This window comes from Leopardus geoffroyi, chromosome A1, assembly GCF_018350155.1.
Source record: "Leopardus geoffroyi isolate Oge1 chromosome A1, O.geoffroyi_Oge1_pat1.0, whole genome shotgun sequence".
Taxonomy (NCBI): domain Eukaryota; kingdom Metazoa; phylum Chordata; class Mammalia; order Carnivora; family Felidae; genus Leopardus; species Leopardus geoffroyi.
In genome coordinates this window covers 12,213,565-12,232,202 of record NC_059326.1, presented here as the reverse complement: position 1 = coordinate 12,232,202, position 18,638 = coordinate 12,213,565, and the positions used below count along the sequence as shown (strand labels likewise).

The 18,638-nt window shown below is 41.9% G+C and overlaps 1 protein-coding gene across 7 annotated transcripts in view; it reads left to right on the top strand.

Annotated features, from left to right (window-relative positions):
- STARD13 (StAR related lipid transfer domain containing 13) overlaps window positions 1-18,638 on the top strand; it is a 191,084-nt gene that overhangs the window by 146,341 nt on the left and 26,105 nt on the right. For all 7 annotated transcript variants that reach the window (XM_045473678.1, XM_045473706.1, XM_045473687.1 and 4 more), the window contains exons 4-5: window positions 6,945-7,008; window positions 16,321-17,714. In XM_045473678.1, the coding sequence (XP_045329634.1) occupies window positions 6,945-7,008; window positions 16,321-17,714 (1,458 nt within the window). The remainder of the gene's footprint in view (window positions 1-6,944; window positions 7,009-16,320; window positions 17,715-18,638) is intronic.

Sequence of the window (18,638 nt, the reverse complement as noted above, 5' to 3'; positions counted from 1 at the left end):
TGTGTGTGTGTGTGTGTGTGTGTATGTTCAGTTGTTGCAACAAAATTTGTTGAAAGGCTATCAGTTCTCTATTATATTACTTTTGTTCCTTTGTCACAGATCAGTTGACCATACTTGTGTTGGTCTATTTCCAGGCTCTCTATGCTGTTCCATGGATCCATTATTCTATTCTTTTACCAATATCATACTGTACTGATTACTTTAGCTTTATAGTAAGTCTTGAAGTTGGGTCGTATCAGCCCTCCAACTTTGTTCTTCTGCTTCAATATTGTGTTGGCTGTTCTGGGTCTTTTGCCTCTCCATCTAAACTTTAGAATCTGTGTGTTGTCTTGTTATTTTTTGTTTAATACCAGAAATTTTGAACACTATAATGTGGCAACTCTCAAAATCAGATCTCCTCTCCCCAAGGTTTGTTGCTGTGGCTATAGTTTAGTGACTTCCCTTGTTGTGGCTATAGTTCAGTGACTTTCCTCAGCTAATTCTCTGAAGTCTGAATACTTTGCTATATATTACCACTGAAGTCTCCATTTGCTTAGCTTAGCGGTCAGCAAATGATTGAACAGGACTGTCCTTAAATGCCTTGAACCAGTATGTCTCCCAGCCTTTATCAAGGGCTCTTTGTGCATATTGGGCTATGGTTTCAATGTTCCAGGAGGAAGTTGATAATTCTGCCTTAGCCTTTATTTCCTGCTTGTGCAGATCAACAATGCCAAGCAGAGGTGAGAAATTAGGACTTTGTTATGCCTTTTCTGGGTATGCACACAGTTCTTCATATGTGCTTGGCCTTCTAGATTCCTAAGAATATGTTAGAACTTTTCTAAGTCCCCTATGGACATCTCATTCTTGCAGCTATCCTTTTCATTCATTTTGGTTCACATCTTGTTTAGCCCAAATGTTATCAGCGGTTCAGGCAGCTATGATGTTAAATAATTGCTGCTGATTGTTTTTGACAAACACCCTGGGGGGGAAACTGTTCTCAGTGATGAGCTCAGAGTCAGGTTAAATGAAGATAAGCCCTGTGAATGGGGGCCATTCAGGCAGTTTCCAGGCAGCTCAGATAATGACAGTTCTTTAATAATGAAGCTTTTGGGGAGCCAAGCCCATTCTGCCCTCTCCAGTGGCTGCTAGGCTGCCAGTTTTCATAGGTACTCTGATTGTGATGCTGTTGTTTTTCAAAGCTTTTGCAGAGCTGAGGAAAGAAACATGAGAATAGGGCAAGGTCAGATGCCTCAAATCTCCCTGTTCCCACATAAATTCAACCACTGTTCTTAAATAGACAGTACTTGGATGGTTGCAAGCCTTTATTACTTTCCAGAGTTCTTAAAAAGTTGATTTTGACAGTTATTGCCAATATTCTTCTTACTTTTATAAAGGAACAGAGCATTGAAGACTTTTATTCCACCATTCCCACCGATGTCACTCACTTGCAGTGTTTTTTATTCAGCTTTATTAAAAGTGTAATTTACATTCAAAAGAATTCACCAACTTAAAACCTACGATTTGTTGAATTTTGTCAAATGTATACAGTTATGTGACATTCACCACAATCATGATGTAGAACATTTCCATTATCTCAAAAAGTTCTCTGTTGCTGACATTTGGCAACCACTGAACTGTTTTGTGTCACTGCAGTTCTACCTTTTCTAAAATTTTGTATAAATGTAATTATACAGTGTGTGCTCTTTGTGTCTGGCTTCTTTTACTTAACATAATGCCTCTGAGACTCATCCATTTCGTTGCATGTATCATTTGTTAGTGCCTTTGTATTTTTGAATATTTCTTTATATGTGTATACCACAGTTTTTATTTCCATTTGTCAGTTAAGGGACCTTTGTGTTATTTCCACTTTGGGGCTGTTTTCTAAATAAATTTGCTGTGAACATTCAAGTACAGGTCTTTGTATGGGTGTACGATTTGTTTCATCTTGGATATAACTAACTAAGAGTAGAATTGCTGGGTCATATTCTAAGAATATGTTTCATTTAGTAAGATATTACCAAGTTGTTTTCCAAGGAGGCTGTATCCTTTTGGAAGCTCCAGTGGTTCTATGTCTTTGCTGAAACTTAGCGTTGACGGTGTCTTTAATTTAGGCATTCCAGTGTGTCTTATTATTTTAATTTGCATTTCTCCCATGGCCACTAAGCATCTTTTCATGTGCTTATTTGCCATTTGAATATCTTGTTTTAGAACTGTATGTTCAGGGGCACCTGGGTAGCTCAGTTGGTTAAGCATCTGACTTTGGCTCAGGTCATGATCTCACGGTTTGTGAGTTTGAGCCCCTCATCAGGCTCTGTGCTGACAGCTTGGAACCGGGAGCCTGCTTCAGATTCTGTGTCTCCTTCTCTCTGTCCCTCCCTGCTTGTGCACTCTCTCTCTCTCTCAAAAATAAACATTTAAAAAACGAACTGTATGTTCAAATATTTTGCACATTTAAAAACTCAAGATTGTTTGACCTATCATGGACTTTATTGTGGAGTTCTTATGTATTCTGGGCACAAGTCCTTTACAAGATACAGGTTTTACAAATATTTTTTTTCCAAGAAGAGGAGCAACTCTTAAAGTGCAGGCAAATATCTGGGTTCAGGGGAGACAAAAGGACCCAAATCTGTGTAGTCAAATCTAGTTTGTTTGAGTCTCCAGCTTTAGAAAATAACAAATTGACCTCTTGTTTTTGTCAAAAAGTAGAAAGCATATTCAAGCACATGACATATAAAGGATGAGCCCTTTGATGGCTTTTGTGTATGTAGGAGATCAAAAACTTTTGCACAGAATAAAAATGTTTGTTTGTGATTCCAACCTATAATGGAAGAACAGTTTGTTAGAAAAGTAAATTTTATAAATGACAAGCAATCCTTACCTAAACAAACCTGTTACAGAGCTGCCAGATGAGCAACATCGACTTATTTAAGCTCTTCTGTACCTCATTATATATCCAAATGAGAATGTATATATGAAATTTACCTCACATAGCACTCTTAGGTCTTAGGCAGCAATGGACACATGTGGAACTGACCAAAAAGATAGGCTGTCAGTTATAAGAGCAAAGGCCAAGCCCATGCTAAAGATAGCTTCAGACTAAATGATCAGTTTCTAATCCAGGGTTGCTTATTATATTTGACACTAATGAATGTGTAGTCAGTGGGTAAACTGGAGATGGCTGAAAATAAGGGGAGTCATCAGATATTTTTAAATAAATGAGTGACATGAGAAAAAGTTGAGAAATAGAACTGGTTTTGATGTAAAGCATTTGAATTGGTAGTGAAACCAATTAAGAGGCTATTGCCTGACTTAGGTAAAAGATGAGAAGGCACCAAAATAGGGCCAAAGAAGAGGCAAGATTTCAAAAATACCACAGAGATGTAATTGATGGGACTTGGTAATCAAATGAATACAGACCTTAAAGAAGAAAAGTGTCAAGATGACTCCATTTGGCTGGCCTACTTGGTGATGCTCTTAATCAAGATAAGACAGTAAGTATCAGAAACAAGTTTGGAAGAGAATACGATGAGCTCAGTTTTGAAAGTTGAGTTTGAAGGGCCAGCAGAACCCCACAAATGGGTGAGATTAATGAGTAGTTAGAAACGTAACTCTGGGGCTCAAGGGAGGTATCTGGGTTAGAGAAAGAAGATTGGACATCATCAGAGTCTATTTTAAGATGGGATAATATATTTCAGTATATTCATGCAGAATAAAAAGAGCAATGACTATAGTCTGAATCCTAAAAAACATTAATAGTTAAGGGGCAGGTACTACTTGGTGACAGGAAGGAGATAGTGTTTAGAGAGATGAGGGAACTCATAATCTTAAATGCCAAAGAGAAAAGTTTCAAGGAATGGAGAGTGGGGATTATTGCCCATTACTACAAACAGGTCTTTGCTAAAAAGAAGATATGGAATTTGGTGATCAAAAAGCATTGGTCAAAACTGGAAATAGCCTAAATATCCACCAGCAAAAGAGTAGATAAACCGATTGTATGTCTTTATACCATGGAAAACTACTCTGCCATTAAAAGGAATGATTACTGCTATACTCCATAAAATGGATCAATCTCAAAAATATTGTGTTGAGTGAAAAAAAAAGCCAGACACACAAAACTACATACCATATGATTCCATTTATATGATAACCAAGGATTGGCAAAATCAGTCTATGAGTGATAGAAATCAGAAAGAAGATGACCCTGAGGGAGGTGGGAGGGGATGTGGTGGTGAGGAGAGAATTGATGGTAAAGGAGCACAAGAGAACGTTCCTATGTGCAAAAATGTTCTTTACCTTGTTTGAGGGTAGTTAAAATTGCCAAAACCCATTGAGCTGAAAATTTAAAGCCAGAGCAGTCAGAATACAAAAGGAGTCATCAAAGATAGGAGATTGAACATGTGAATTTTCTTGCTATCTAAATTCCCACTGATTTAGAGAGGCATTCCTTTACAAAAGCAGATGTGCATACAAAGAGAGACACCACAACTATAAAATTTTCAAAGCAGAAAAACAGAAATGATGTAGTAGAGAACTTGGCAAGCCCAAGAAATAAAAGCTAAGTGGTCAGTGAAGTAAGTCATAAACTCCAATAATCCTAAAAAGCTCAAAAATGGGGATTGACATTTAAGGGAGGCTAAAAAGAAGACGGTTGTTTGAAATTCTGTTTTAAAGTAGATAGAGCCCTGGATTTACTCCCCCAGTTTATATCTAGGTGACTTTTCTTCCCCACCATCAGCCCAAAACTGGAAGTTGATTGCCTGGAGAGGCTACAACAGAAGTTCCCTAGGCTGGGGGAACACTAGACATGGTTGAAGGTGAGGCACTGAAGTGAAAATGGGAACTTCAGTGACAGTGATATTTATGTTCTAAATATTGAGGTTCTCAGGCCTCTTTTGTAGCTCAGCCTCAGCATATTAGAAAACACACTCAAGAAAAATCTGAGAATCTGAGTGCTGAGAAATCTGATCAGCCCATGATAGTAAAATAAAATAAACTAAAAACAAGGGCAGCAAACCCCCAACTAGAACAGGTAAGAAGGCTCTGAGAGAGACGTCACCAAGGAAATTAGATTACTAGAGTAACACACTTAGGGAGTTAGATAGCTGAGGAAGTATTTGAGTTTGAATTTAGGGATAAATACATTGAAAACTAAGGAAACAAATAAACAAGATGCTTATTAACTCCTAGGATAATGAAAAGTTGAGAATGGAAGACAAAATAATCAGAGTGTGATATACATGTGAACAGCATTTACATGGTCAATAATAAATATAATAAACACTGAATACTGATTTATCCAAAACCTGAAATTATGACATAACTATAATTATAAAAGATACAGTGTACGAATGTGGGGTAGGCGAGGGATGGGGACAGGTAGTAAAAAAAAATAAATCATCATGCAGAGAATAAAGTCTATAAATAATGATTTGTACTGAAAAAATCAAGAAGTAACAGCATAAACATGTTGTTAGAGGTAAACGCCAACAAAGGAAACAGGCGAAAGAGTTGCCCCCAAAGAGGCATAAATGAAAAAGGACAGGAGGGGTAATGTGTGACTCTTCAAACCATATGCATTCAATAACTATGATTTTTAAAGTGTAATCGATAAAGTAAACTAGTAAAGGTATTTGCAAGAGCATTTCAGGAAATTACATTGTAATAGATTGAAGAGTGAATGAATATTGAGACTGTTCTCGGGCAGTTGAGTAGTGTAAGGAAGGGAATATTGGGGTAGGTTAGTACAGTTGCTTGATGGAAAGATTAGGATTGAGGGGAAAATTGTTTGTGTGATTATGGTGATTTAGGTAGCTAACTAATTGGTTAGTCAATTTGTTCAAGACAGGGATAAGCTTAAAGGGAAGAAAGCAGTCGAGAGAATTTGCTGAGGTGAGGGAATAAATGAGGTATCAAGGTCCCAGAAGAAGTGGTGGATGTTGAAATAAAAAACAAGATGAAAGGGTTAGCTTTGAAAAAGAAGAGGAACATCATTTTTTTTATGATGAAGGAAAGGATTATTAAAAGAATTTATGTCTGATAGCTTATGTTCAGCTATATTTTCTCATTGGCAGCAGTGGCTAAGTTCTCTGTTGTGGGACTGGGATATTTTTCATGATCTGAGATTGGGAGCCAACCAGACAAAAAAATGAAAGGAATGCTGAGTAGCAATTTTCAGAGCCCAGCTGAGGATGAAAATCAAAATGTATTTATTCGTCAGCCCGGTCTGCCATAACAAAATACCACAGACTGAGTGTCTTAAACAACAGACATTTATTTTCGCACAGTTCTGGAGGCTGGAAAGTCCAAGATCAAGGTGCCAGCAGGGCTTGGTCCCTGGTAAGCACACTCTTTCTGACTAGCAGACAGCCACCTTCTCACTGTGTTCTCACATGGCAGATTGAGACAGCGCGAGCTCTCTGGTGTCTCCCCTTGTAAGGAACCAATTCTGTTGGATCAGAGCTCTTTCCTGTGACCTCATTTAACCTCAATTACTTCTTACTCCACATACAATAACATTGGGGGTTAGGGTTTCAGCATACGAGTTTGGGTGGGGACACAATTTAGTCTACCACATATATAATTCAGCACTGAGTTATACCCAATAGCCCAAGAGTAGGGGAGAGGACAGATGACTAAGTTGATCTGAATTTGGGGACTAGCATGATCGAGGTGGCAAATGAATGGAGGGGCTGGTGAAAGCAGGGCTAAGATGTCATGCATTCCAGGAAAGGAGAGGGAAGCCAGGAAAAGACTGGGTTTAGATTAGGGGATGGGTAGGGACTGGTAGGCTGGAAAGCCAACGGGACCCTTTGCATAGCATACCTTGAGTGGATACAGTGCTTTGTTGGGACATAACTTTTCATTTCTACACTTTCAACTTCATTGAAATGAGAATGAGAATCAATCTGAAAAGAAAATTTAGGCTTATTAGTGGTAGCAATCACCACCTTTTTCTTTCTTTTCAGACGACTGCATACATTGAACAAGTGTGCCTCAATGAAACTTGATGTGAACTTCCAAAGGAAAAAGGTAGGTGTCTACACCTTACTAAGATCATGGTTTATGTTAACAAAAGAAGTTTGCATTCATGGATTAAAAACAACAGGAACCCAAGCAAAATTCAGAAATGCCCGACCATCTATGTTTGTTTTCCAAATATCCCAGCTCATCATAACCATCATAAATAAGTCCCATTATAAATCCAGGCTGAGGGCCATTTGTTTCACCATTTCACTTTGTTTTCATTTTGATCAAAGAGTTTTGCTGAAAGATATAAAATGCCTTCTCTGTGGTCATCTTTTAGAAGTTTCTTTAGTCGTAAGTATCCACTCCCCATCAGTCTCAAGTACTCCACAGTGATGCGTAGATTAAGCGAATGCAGAAAAGAACCCGTGGGCCCGTGCCAAATGTCTTTTGCTTCATCCTGTTCCATAGCATTTTATTTCCAAGTACCCTGGAAGATGTGCTCATCCGCAGGCAGGTTCATTTCATAATCAGTGAGGGGTCGTGTGGAGTGTGGCAACAAGATGCGGGGCCTGCCTCCTCTATACCATCCCTCCCACTTACGCCTCTCTCTGCTCACAAGGAATTTCGTTCAGTTTTAAGAGTCACTATGCTCCCTCCGTGTTCTAGGACTAGCATGTGCTATTCCCTCTGTAGGAATGAGACTGGACACTTCAGTTCTGAAATAAAGCTGTACTTTATTGAGCACTTACTGTTTTCAAGGAGCTATGTTATGTGCTTGCCATACATGATCTCATTGAATCCATTGAGGTAGGATCTCTGTTATCTAGACAAAGGAAATAAAACTTGAACGGGTTGTCATTTGCTCATGATCTTTAAGCTAGCGGGAGAACAGAGTTTCAAACTCAGGCATGCCTGACTCCAAAATCAAGGCTCCTAATAACCACTGTCGCTGAAAACCCTCCCTATCCCTCAGTGAATTGATCCTCTTGGGAAATTCAAAATTAAGATCGTTGACTACTTTTTTCATTTCACATCTCCGATATGTAACAAGTCAAGCCACAGTATATTTTGAAGAAGCAGAGAAAACATCTTTGAGTCGAAAGAAAGTGCTCTTTATCCTGGTCTACCCAGAGAAATCATTAAATCCAATGGATTTTAAGTCACTCTTGAGTAACCTGATCTTTAAAAAATAACTTGAATTTGAATTTCTATTCTAAAATAGCACCCAAAGGAAAAAAAAAAAAAAAAAGCAAATGAATTTTGGTTGACCTCACCTTAAAAACAGTTTGGGGTTTGAGTTAGAAACCAAAGATTTAAGCTAATGAGGTAAAATGGTGAAAAACAATATCCAGAGAAATATTAAAATATGAGCAATTTGTCTAGGCCAAAGACAAATTAAAAATGTGGAAATAAACGTCCCAACAGCTGTCTGGCTGAATAGACCCCTTGAAAAGCATACACACGATCTGAAGCGTAAGCATCAGATGTTGTTTTGGTCGTAACACATGGTTCTTATTAACCTAACACAGCCACGCCTATGTGTCTAAAGCATGGCTGATCCATACGGCTTCCTAGACAGATCTGTGTAGCTGCAGTGTATTACAAAAGACAAAAACTAATGACATGATTTGTTTTCAGCCAAGTGGAGTGATCAGATTCTCACCCTATCACCAGCTTTTCAAAAACCCACATGTGAGATCGGCCGGAATAACATTTGTTAGGCTGGTTGTGTGTTACCTTCACAAAAGTTCCTCTGTAAATCGGTCACTTCAGTATTCTGACATTCTTAATTTATTCCTCACGTTGGATGTAGCGGCCCTTACCCTTACAGCCCCTGCTCAGCTAGAGGCCTCACAAATGCATGCACTGAAATAAAATACGGCTTTGCACTCAGTAAATTGAGAAGACATGGCCTGACTTCTCAAATAAATAATTTCAACATGTGGTCTTCACCAACTTGTGAATCTCAATAATGACCAGCATCTGGGGCTGTGGTCTAAGCAGTTATGCAGGAGACTGTGTGGGGGTGTGCATTCCTGTGATCTGCCCCTTCCACAAGTCATAGGCTCACCCTTTATTTTACTGCACCAAAAAAATATAAATACATACATAAATACAAGCTAGGACTAGGTCAAATGATCAAACGTAGAAAGTGAAACTTGAGAAGAAGCACCATGTGACACTGCAGTCAACTTCGGAATTCTTTTAGTTGGAAGAAAAAGACAACCAGCAGCATTTCCTCTAGGTATGTCCCCATTTTAGGCAATCTAAGAAATAAAAATATAATCCTTATCTCTCATCTGCAGAGGCCCAGACATGATTTATTCTGTAGAACATCATCCCCAAATTGCCTAAGTGTCCATAGCCCCAGTGGTTCTTTCTCCCTTTGGGATCAATGAAAGGGCTACATGTGCTCACCTAGCAGTTTGTGTGGGCAGCAAACACCCACACAGAGCATGCTCTGTGCCAGGCGCTATCCCTCCCCGTGTACTCCAAGTCACAGATGCACAGGGAGTAACTTGCTCAAAGTCATGCAGAAATAGCAAGGTTTGACCCCAGATACTCTGGCACCAAAATGCCCCTCCTTGCCTTTCAAAGAATTCACAGGGGCCCCTGGCTGGCTCAGTTAGTCAAGCATCTGACTCTTGATGTTGGCTCAGGTCATGGTCTCTCAGTTCATGAGTTCGAGCCCCGAGTCAGGCTCTGCACTGCAAGTGCTAGGGATTCTTTCTCTCCCTCTCTCTGCCCCTCTCCTGGTCTCTCTGTCTCTCTCTCTCTCTGTCCCTCAAAATAAATAAATAAACATTAAAAAAAAAAACTTTAAAAAAATAACACAAAGGGGGCACCTGGGTGGCTCAGTCAGTTAAGCGTCAGACTTTGGCTCAGGTCATGTTCTCACGGTTCGAGGGTTGGAGCCCCGCATCGCATCGGGCTCTGTGCTGACAGCTCAGAGCCTGCTTCGGATACTATGTCTTCCTCTCTGTCTCTGCCCCTCCACCGCTCATGCTCTCTCTTTCCCCAAAATAAAAAAACATTAAATTAAAAAAAAAATAACAAAAAAATTCAGAAATGTACTGGAGTCTGAGGGGACTTCTGGCACTTGGCCTGAGGCCTGGAAGAGTTTCCTCTGCAATACATACAATTATAATGTACTTTTATTGTTGTTTTTAGAAGAGGGATGTTTCTTGCCATCTGCACAGAAGTCCATGATTTATTTAATGTCCTTGTAGAAATGCATCTCTGGGTCTCTCACAGTGAATGTCCTTGCTCTGCTTTGCATTTCCTTCTCATTGGATTTTTTTTTTTAATTCTGAAGAGTTTGATGGGTTCACCCAAGAAAGAAAAACAAGTATACAAACAGACGAGGATGGTGAAGCCTCATTCATACTTACTTGGGCACACACCTCTCTTGGACAACAAATGGCGACTTGTAAAGCCCCAGGAAAAATGAAATCACACCTGCCTCCCCCTCTCGAGGTAGTAGCGCAAGATTTTCTCTTTGTGGGAGAGAAAAGTGATTTATCAGAGATTCGAGGTAACCTTCCCTGTCTCTGTGAGAGTCAAGTAGAGAAGAGTATTCTCAGTCTCGGCCACACACCTCATTGAGACACTTACTGAAACCCAGGTGGGAGGCATTTCTGGAGACCCTGAGGACATCAGCAGCTCCCCTGCCTCTGGCTTCAGGCTCCTTCCCCTGCAGCCCTGCAAATGGTACATTCCAGCTTCTGACCAGGTGGACTCCACCACTCGGCTCCCGTTAACCTGAATGGAAGATACGCTTCTAAATTTCTACGTAACCGTGGATTAGCTGCCTCTTGCAGCTGTCGACCCGTGTGGGCTCCTGTTTCCAGTGTAAAGATCTGGCCAAATGCCATTAAAATAAAAAAATTAAAAAGAAAAAAAACACCTTTCTTTTGCAATGTCTGTTTGGCATTTGTCTCTGAGGAATATATAATTTCAACTCAGAATGGTCCCATTTTTCGGAAAAGCCAAAACATCAGCATTTCATCTAAATTAAAAACTCCAAGGCACACACAGAGCTACTTGTTCTCAGAAAAAGTGTTTCTTCTTCATCATTACCTACAAAATTCACACTTGCTTCACGATGACCTTCAAACTCCCCATTGGTTAGTGTTTATGTGGTATGACTTTCGTTCAACGTTAAAGTTGAGACCAAAGACTCCAGTAGGCTGTCTGTTAAATGAGGAAAGAGACGGACATATATGCTCACAAGGCTCTTCCCTACGATTTCCCAAGAGAGAAAGGCTGGCTTCAAACGGTTCTGGTTAAAGTTATAGTTTTAATAAAGCTCTCTGAATCATGACCAAAGGTGGAAAGCAACTCAGAAACCATGACTAATTGCCACCTTGCAGCCAGCATCTTGGGGCCTGGATGCTATCAGCATTTCAAAGGAGCTGCAGCTGTTGTCCAGGGGCCCGGTCTCCTCTCCCCTCCACCCCCTCTGCTTTTCACACACACCCCAGTCTCTCCCTCCAAATTAGACGCTTCCCACTAGCTTCAAACAGCAGAGTCAAAAGAGAAAAAAATTACATCGTATTCCAGCATTCGCTTGACTGGAGAGTATTACAGTCTCAAATTGAAGATAATTGCAGGTGCATATCCTAGAACCATTAGATCTTTGAGTTGGAAGGGATGTTCCATCATCTCCTCCAGCCTCTCATCCACTACAGGATTTACTTCCGAGAGCCTTGCTCATAGCCCACTCAGCCTCTGCCTGTGAGCATCTAGCCACGATGAGTTTGCTGCACTGCAGGGCAATTTATTTTCTTTCTAATTACTGGAAGTCTTCCACGCAGTAAGCCGAAAGCGGATTTGATGTAAACTCTCGCCCATTGGATTCTAGCTCTTTTCTCTGCAGAAGCACCGAGGGCTCACTTTTCACACAGCAGCCCATCAGCTCTCAATCCTCTAGACTGGGGGTCCGCAAACCACTGTTCCTGTTTTTGCAAACAAAGTGAAACTTGCATGAGAACACTCATTCTTCTGGCTCTAATAGCAGAGTTGGCCAGGTATGACAGGGATCGCATGGCCCAGAAACCTATAATATTTACTATCTGACCCTTTACAGAAAGTTTTCTGACCTCTGCTCAATCTTGAACAGTTTCTCAAACTGTCTATGGTGAGTGACTTGGGGTTTTTTGTTTGTTTGTTTGTTTGTTTATTTAATTTATTTTTACTTCATGAAATTTTATCTCATTAAGAGGCCACCATTCAGTTCTGTTAAGGTCTTTATACATCCCGATATCACCAGTCTCTAACAACAATAAGTAGCTTTACATTGTACTTTAAGGTTTACGTGGCATTTTCACATATGATCTCCTTTGGCTGTGTTGACAAATCATGCTGGATTTATATTACTATTATTCCCATTTACAACTGAGATAGTTGACTCTCAAAAAGGGTACCTTGGTCAACATTACTTAGTGAATTACCTAACATGAGTTCTCCTGGCTCATTCAAGTTATTCTTAAAATTGACATAACTTGGAGGCATCCTCCAGAGAGCTCTCCTGTAGTTGCATTCAGCCTTTTGACCACACTCTTTGGTGTGAACTACTCAACCAGTTACCAAAAGAACTCTCTATAGCATCCAACACGGTTAGCCACCTTGGTCACAACGATATCGTGAGAATCTCTTGTCAGTTCTTTTGCTGAAATCTAGACACTCTGTGTCTGGATTTCCATGGTATACTAAACCATTGAGATGGGAGATTAAGGTTTGTCTGGTGTGTCTTTTTCTCATAAATACATCTGACTCCTACAGATTTCCATTTTGCATTCCTAAATAATGAAGCTATTTGTTTTTAAGCCTCAAAAAAATTATCAAACAGAGGAGATCTCAATATCTCTTAATCAGTTACTGGAGAGTCGGCTGTATGCACGTTAAGTCTGCTGGGCCCTGAGTGTTTAGAAAAAAAAAAAAAAACAACTTAAACTCTAGTACAGTGTGTTTTTCATATTGTCAGTCACGACACGTTGGTGAGCTGTGAAACAATTTTGGTGGGTAACAGACAATATTAAGAAAAATAGACTAAACTAGATTATAAAATATGAGTAAAAACAAGGATAATATTTATATCATGAGCTTGGTTATTTATTCGTTTGTATGTTTGTTTATTGTAACATGTGTGTGCCTTAAGTTGTGATGGAAAGTTTCTTATTGTATGTCACTATCAATAGGTTGAAAGATTCTGCCCTGGTGGAAAAACCAGACAGAATCATGTCACTGCCCTTTGGGACATGCTATGATAATTATATGCACAGGATGCTAAAGGAGAATGGGTGTTTTTTTTTTTTTTTCTTTTTTCTTTTTTCTTTGTTTGTTTGTTTTGCTTTGGTTTTCATTTGTTTGTTTGGGTTCAAAAGATCTAAATACTGCAAAATTTCCCTGAACTGCTGGCCGTGTTTTCCAGGAGTTTACCACTTTTTCACATGCCTTGGTTGGATTGTAAATACCTTCCTGTTGCCCAAAGCTAGTATAATAAACCCTTAGAGTCTAGCAGACGGGGGCAAGCTTTCCATTGCCAGTCCACAGTGCCCAGCTTGGCATCTTTTCTTGACCAAAATAAAGGAATCCTTATCCAACTCGTATGTGGTTTTCCAGCATCAGTAACCGAGTTTGGGCTAACTTGAGAGACATCATTGGAGCCCACGCTAAATATCGTAGTTTCTATTTAAAATATATACATTTTCTTTAAAAATATATCCTTTCTTTGCCTTCTCAAAACGTATTTGCTGAAAGGGCTTTTTCAGAATGCTAACTTAATATCAGCTTCTTTTCACTAGCTTCCTGAAATGTGATCTGAAAATCCAGTGAGCTCACCCTTCAATCTTTATGGTGCCTGATACATAAGTGGCTCTCAAATGTCATGTCTTACTGTGTATCAATCACAGAAAAAGAGAACTCTAAAATGCTGTAAAGAAAGTATAACTTTGATTCATCACCCGAGACCCTTTCCTTTTTTCCTACGTGTACATCTTTTTAAACTCTTTTGCCAAAGCTTTATATGACTTTTTTTAAACTCAAAGCTAATTTCCCACTGTGATCCCAACGCAATGGAATTCTCCATTAGTACCTCAGTTTTTACTTTCTTCCACCTTCCACCGTATGTGAATGTAACCGCTGTACGTGAATGTTCAAATTTGTCAGTTAGTCCAGCCCGTGTGAATCTAGATTTTCAAGAAATAAGTGAGAATAGGGAGATGGCAATATTTATTGCCTGAGCATCTATTTACTTTTTCTTGAAAGGAGAATATATCGCAAAAGTTAAGGGGGGTTAAAGTAGACATTAGATATGTAAAAAGATAGGTAAGCAAGCTTCTTAGATAGACAATGAGTAGATAAGCAATTTAGCCAACACTGGAAAATAACAAATACTCCTCTAATGAGGGCCTACTAAATGCATTATTTCATTTAGCTCCCTCAGCAAACCCATGAGGCAGAACCTGTTTTTAGTACCATTTCATGAGTTGATGGAAACTTTGGAGAGAAGAAGCAATTTGCAAGCAATCACCTAAACTCTTAAGTGGTACTACTAGAATTTGGAACCAGGTCTTAGAACCAGATGTCAAAGTAAAATAAATTTAATTCAAATAACAAAACAGTATTGAGCAGTTACTATGTGCTTGACGTTGGAGAGGTTATAAATGTGATTAAGACACAGAAGCACAAGCCCTTCTCTTGATGAGCTTACCTCTAACGACTGAGAGTGGATTCGAGCAGCATGAGCTCAAGTTATCATTAGAGTAAGTGCTACAACACAGATCTAACCCAAATGCTGTAGGAGCTCTGGGCCGGAAGTGGTCATTGCCTTGGAGCAGTGAGGGAAGGCTTCGAAGAGAATGGGCCAGGGAGCGGGGAAACTGGGAGGCACAACTAAAGTGAGGCAAGAACAGGACACTGCAGGCCGGTTGAAAGGGCTTTGAATGGCCGTGCTAAAGACTTCTAGGAAGGCCAAGGGAAGCTGAAGGCTTTGAAGCTGGAAAATGACATGATCATATTTGGATTGCACTGTGGAAAGCTGTTTTGATGGGAAAGACGCTGGAGACAAGGATTCTAGCCAGGCTTTTACTGTAACGGACCCAGACAGAGGTGCCAAGGGCCTACACAAAGGGAATGAGAGGGAAGATGTGAAGGAGGGAACGGATTTGAAAGTCACTTCAGAGTTGGGTCTTGGTAACATGCAGGAAGAGGAGGGGGAAGAAGCTGATGAATCCACTCATCTTGGAGGGAAATTATTATTTTTTGCCCTAGGTCCAGGTCTGTCCTGGGCCACAAGGGTTGGCAAAGGTAAACGAGGACATCTCCGGCCTCAAGGAGCCCAGACTCTCATCTCTCAGGGGGTTTCTACTCAGGCAGCACCCAGACAGGAAAAAGAAGTGTGTGAGGTGCAGAGTGTGAGTCAGGGCAGAGCACTGGGGGCTCAGCTGCCCGGCAATGCATGTCCTGCGAAAAGGCATTTAGATTCAGAGTCGATCAAAAACAAGCAGACTGGCCAAGCAGAGCCGGCTGGATTGGACTCTCCTCAACTAGTGATCTCGGTAATGGCTCCCAAGTTTCTACTTAGAGGAATTCAGTGGATAATTTTGGCATTAATTTGTGCAGGGAATACATGGTAAGAATCAGATTTGGGAGACTAAGGTAAGGAGTGTTACTTTTGAGATAGATTGACTCTGAGGTTCAGAAGAGGGAGGCTGGAGGGGCGCCTGGATGGCTCAATCGGTTAAGCGTCCGACTTCGGCTCAGGTCATGATCTAACGGTTCACGGGTTAGAGCCCTGCATCACACTCTGTGCCTACAGCTCAGAGCCTGGACCCTGCTTCAGATTCTGTGTCTCCCTCTCTCTCTGCCCCTCCCCCACTCCCCCCCCCCTTTCTCTCTCTCTCTCAAAAATAAAAACATTTTTAAAAATTAAAGAAAAAAGAGGAGGGAAGCTGGAACTATGGTCCTGGGGCTCAGTGAAGAGGTTTCAGGAAAGAAGTCGGTGCCTTTGATGGCAGGATTAAGTTTCTGAAAAAGAGAGCTGCAGGTGTTTTATATTTAGATGTCTAGTCAGATGGTAATTACACCTCTTCGTAATCAGTCAAGGAAAACTTCTCAGAGAGGAAGGAAGGACTCAGAACCTCTATGAAAATTAAAAGGAAGAAAGCTCAGCAGGTTGAGAAGAGATCGTGTAGGCACAAGGGAGGAGGAGGGTGTGGGGGACAATGAAAGATGGTGGAAGGACCGTGGGACAGCCAGAGGGCACGCGTGGAAGGAAGGGAAAAGAGGGGGAGTACCGTGCCTCTGTGCTCACCCGGTTTCCCACTGCATCCATGCTTCCTGGAAGCGAGCGTCATCTGTAATGTTTTTCAGGGTGACGACTCAGATGAGGAAGATCTCTGCATCAGCAACAAATGGACTTTCCAAAGAACCAGCCGCCGGTGGTCTCGCGTGGACGACCTGCACACACTGTTCCCCGGAGGAGACAGGAATGGGTCATCGGGAGACATTAGGATGAGGAACACCACCAGCAGTGAAAGTGTCCTCACAGACCTGAGCGAGCCCGAGGTCTGCTCCATTCACAGTGAGAGCAGCGGAGGGAGTGACGGTCGCGGCCAGCCGGGCAGCCACAGCGCGGGCCGCGAGCCGTTCGACTGCCCTGGCCAGTCCTGCCCCGACAGCCCGGTCATGCTGGACGCCACGTTCGTCAGCGGCAGCCTCCCACAGTCCCCCAAAGACGTTCTCAGCTACCCCCTCCACCCAAAGAATGAGAAAGCCACCAGGACCAGAGCCAAATCATTTTTGAAACGTATGGAGACACTCCGAGGGAAGGGAGCGCACGGAAGGCACAAGGGGCCGGGGCGGACCGGGGGCTTGGTGATCAGCGGGCCCGTGCTGCAACAGGAGCCAGAGGCCTTCAAGGCCATGCAGTGCGTCCCCATCCCGAACGGGGATCTCCAGAGCTCGCCCCCCGCTGCCTGCACCAGAGGGCTCCTGAGCTCCGGCAAATGGAGCGGGGAAAGCAGCCAGTCGTTAAACAGCGGTAGCGGGGTGAGCACGCCCGGCTCCAAGGAACGGAAAAGCCAGGAGGCCAACAAGCGCGGGGGCATGTACTTGGAAGACCTGGACGTGCTGGCCGGGACGGCACTGCGGGACACAGGCGACCAGAACCACGCACACGAGTTCCATTCCCAGGAGAACTTGGTAGTGCATATTCCCAAGGATCACAAACCAGGAACGTTCCCCAAGGCACTCTCTATTGAGAGCCTCTCGCCCACAGACGGTAGCAATGGGGTTAACTGGAGGACCGGTAGCCTCTCCCTGGGCAGACAGCAGGGCCCTGGCGCCGGGGAGCCCAGACTCATGGCGTCCTGCCACAGAGCAAGTAGAGTCAGTATCTACGACAACGTCCCGGGCTCCCATTTGTACGCCAGCACGGGAGACCTTTTGGACTTGGAGAAAGATGACCTCTTCCCTCATTTAGATGACATCTTGCACCACGTCAATGGGCTCCAGGAGGTAGTGGATGACTGGTCAAAGAACGTCTTGCCTGAGCTGCAAACACACGACGCACTGGTTGGAGAATCTGGATTATGCCCCTGTCCATCGCCTAATCAGATCACCTTAGATTTCGAAGGCAACTCGGTCTCCGAAGGTCGGACAACACCCAGCGATGTGGACAGAGCATCTCTTAATGAGTCGGAGGCCACTGGGGTCAGGGAAAGGAGGGATTCTGGTGTAGGGGCCTCTCTGACCAGGCCAAACAGGTTGGTGGCATGATTTTCAATCCATCTCGTAATAATTATGGTGTCTTCATTTAAGAAACGTTTAAAGAGCACATACTAAATGCCTGACCCTGTTTGAGGTGATACACGGGATTAGGCTATTCGAACACAAGTATATCTTTTGGGACAAATATTATGGGGATTGAATCCGTGTCAACTCGCATTCATTTCTCTGACTGTTTATCCTTTAATTCGATCTCAGTTTTACTAAATATATATATATATATATATATATATATATATATATATATATATATAGTGAGTATACATTGAAAGCATTATGCTAGGCACCATCAGGGATCACTGGTAAGGGAGCCCCAGGTACTTCCCGTGTCCTTGCTGCAGTATTAATTAAACAGCTCCACCTCAAATTTTAAACTTTTTTTTTTTTAATCCTATGAGAAATTTCTGAGACGCAAGGGTGCATACTTCACAAGTTTATTTTGGCTTTAAAAAATGCCCATTACAGGGTACATTAAAGCTGTTTTACAAAGAGCATTTCAGAAGCACCCTTGAAAAATGGACCCGGAAATGCTTAAAGCAGTAGAAACAGTAATACTGTACCTGCCGCTGGGCTCTTGTTGAGACAGACATGTGTCTTGTGGTTCCCTAATGTGTTGTCACTTCAGGAGTGCATCTTCATCTGTGCCTGCCACCTTCAGGTTCCATCTCAACAGCAAAGGAGAGTTAGAATGCAGACAGGACGGCAGTGTGAAATGTTCTACAGTTCCGGAACATTCCACATCTCACTTTCCGTCTCGAGCTCTCTGTCTGCGTCTCTCTCTCCCTCCACACACACTTACACATACACCGTCTCAGCCGCTTTCAACACTTGGAGAGCAAATTTAGGAATAAACAAACAAAATGTATTATGTCACTTATTTAAAACCTCCCAACAAAACAGAG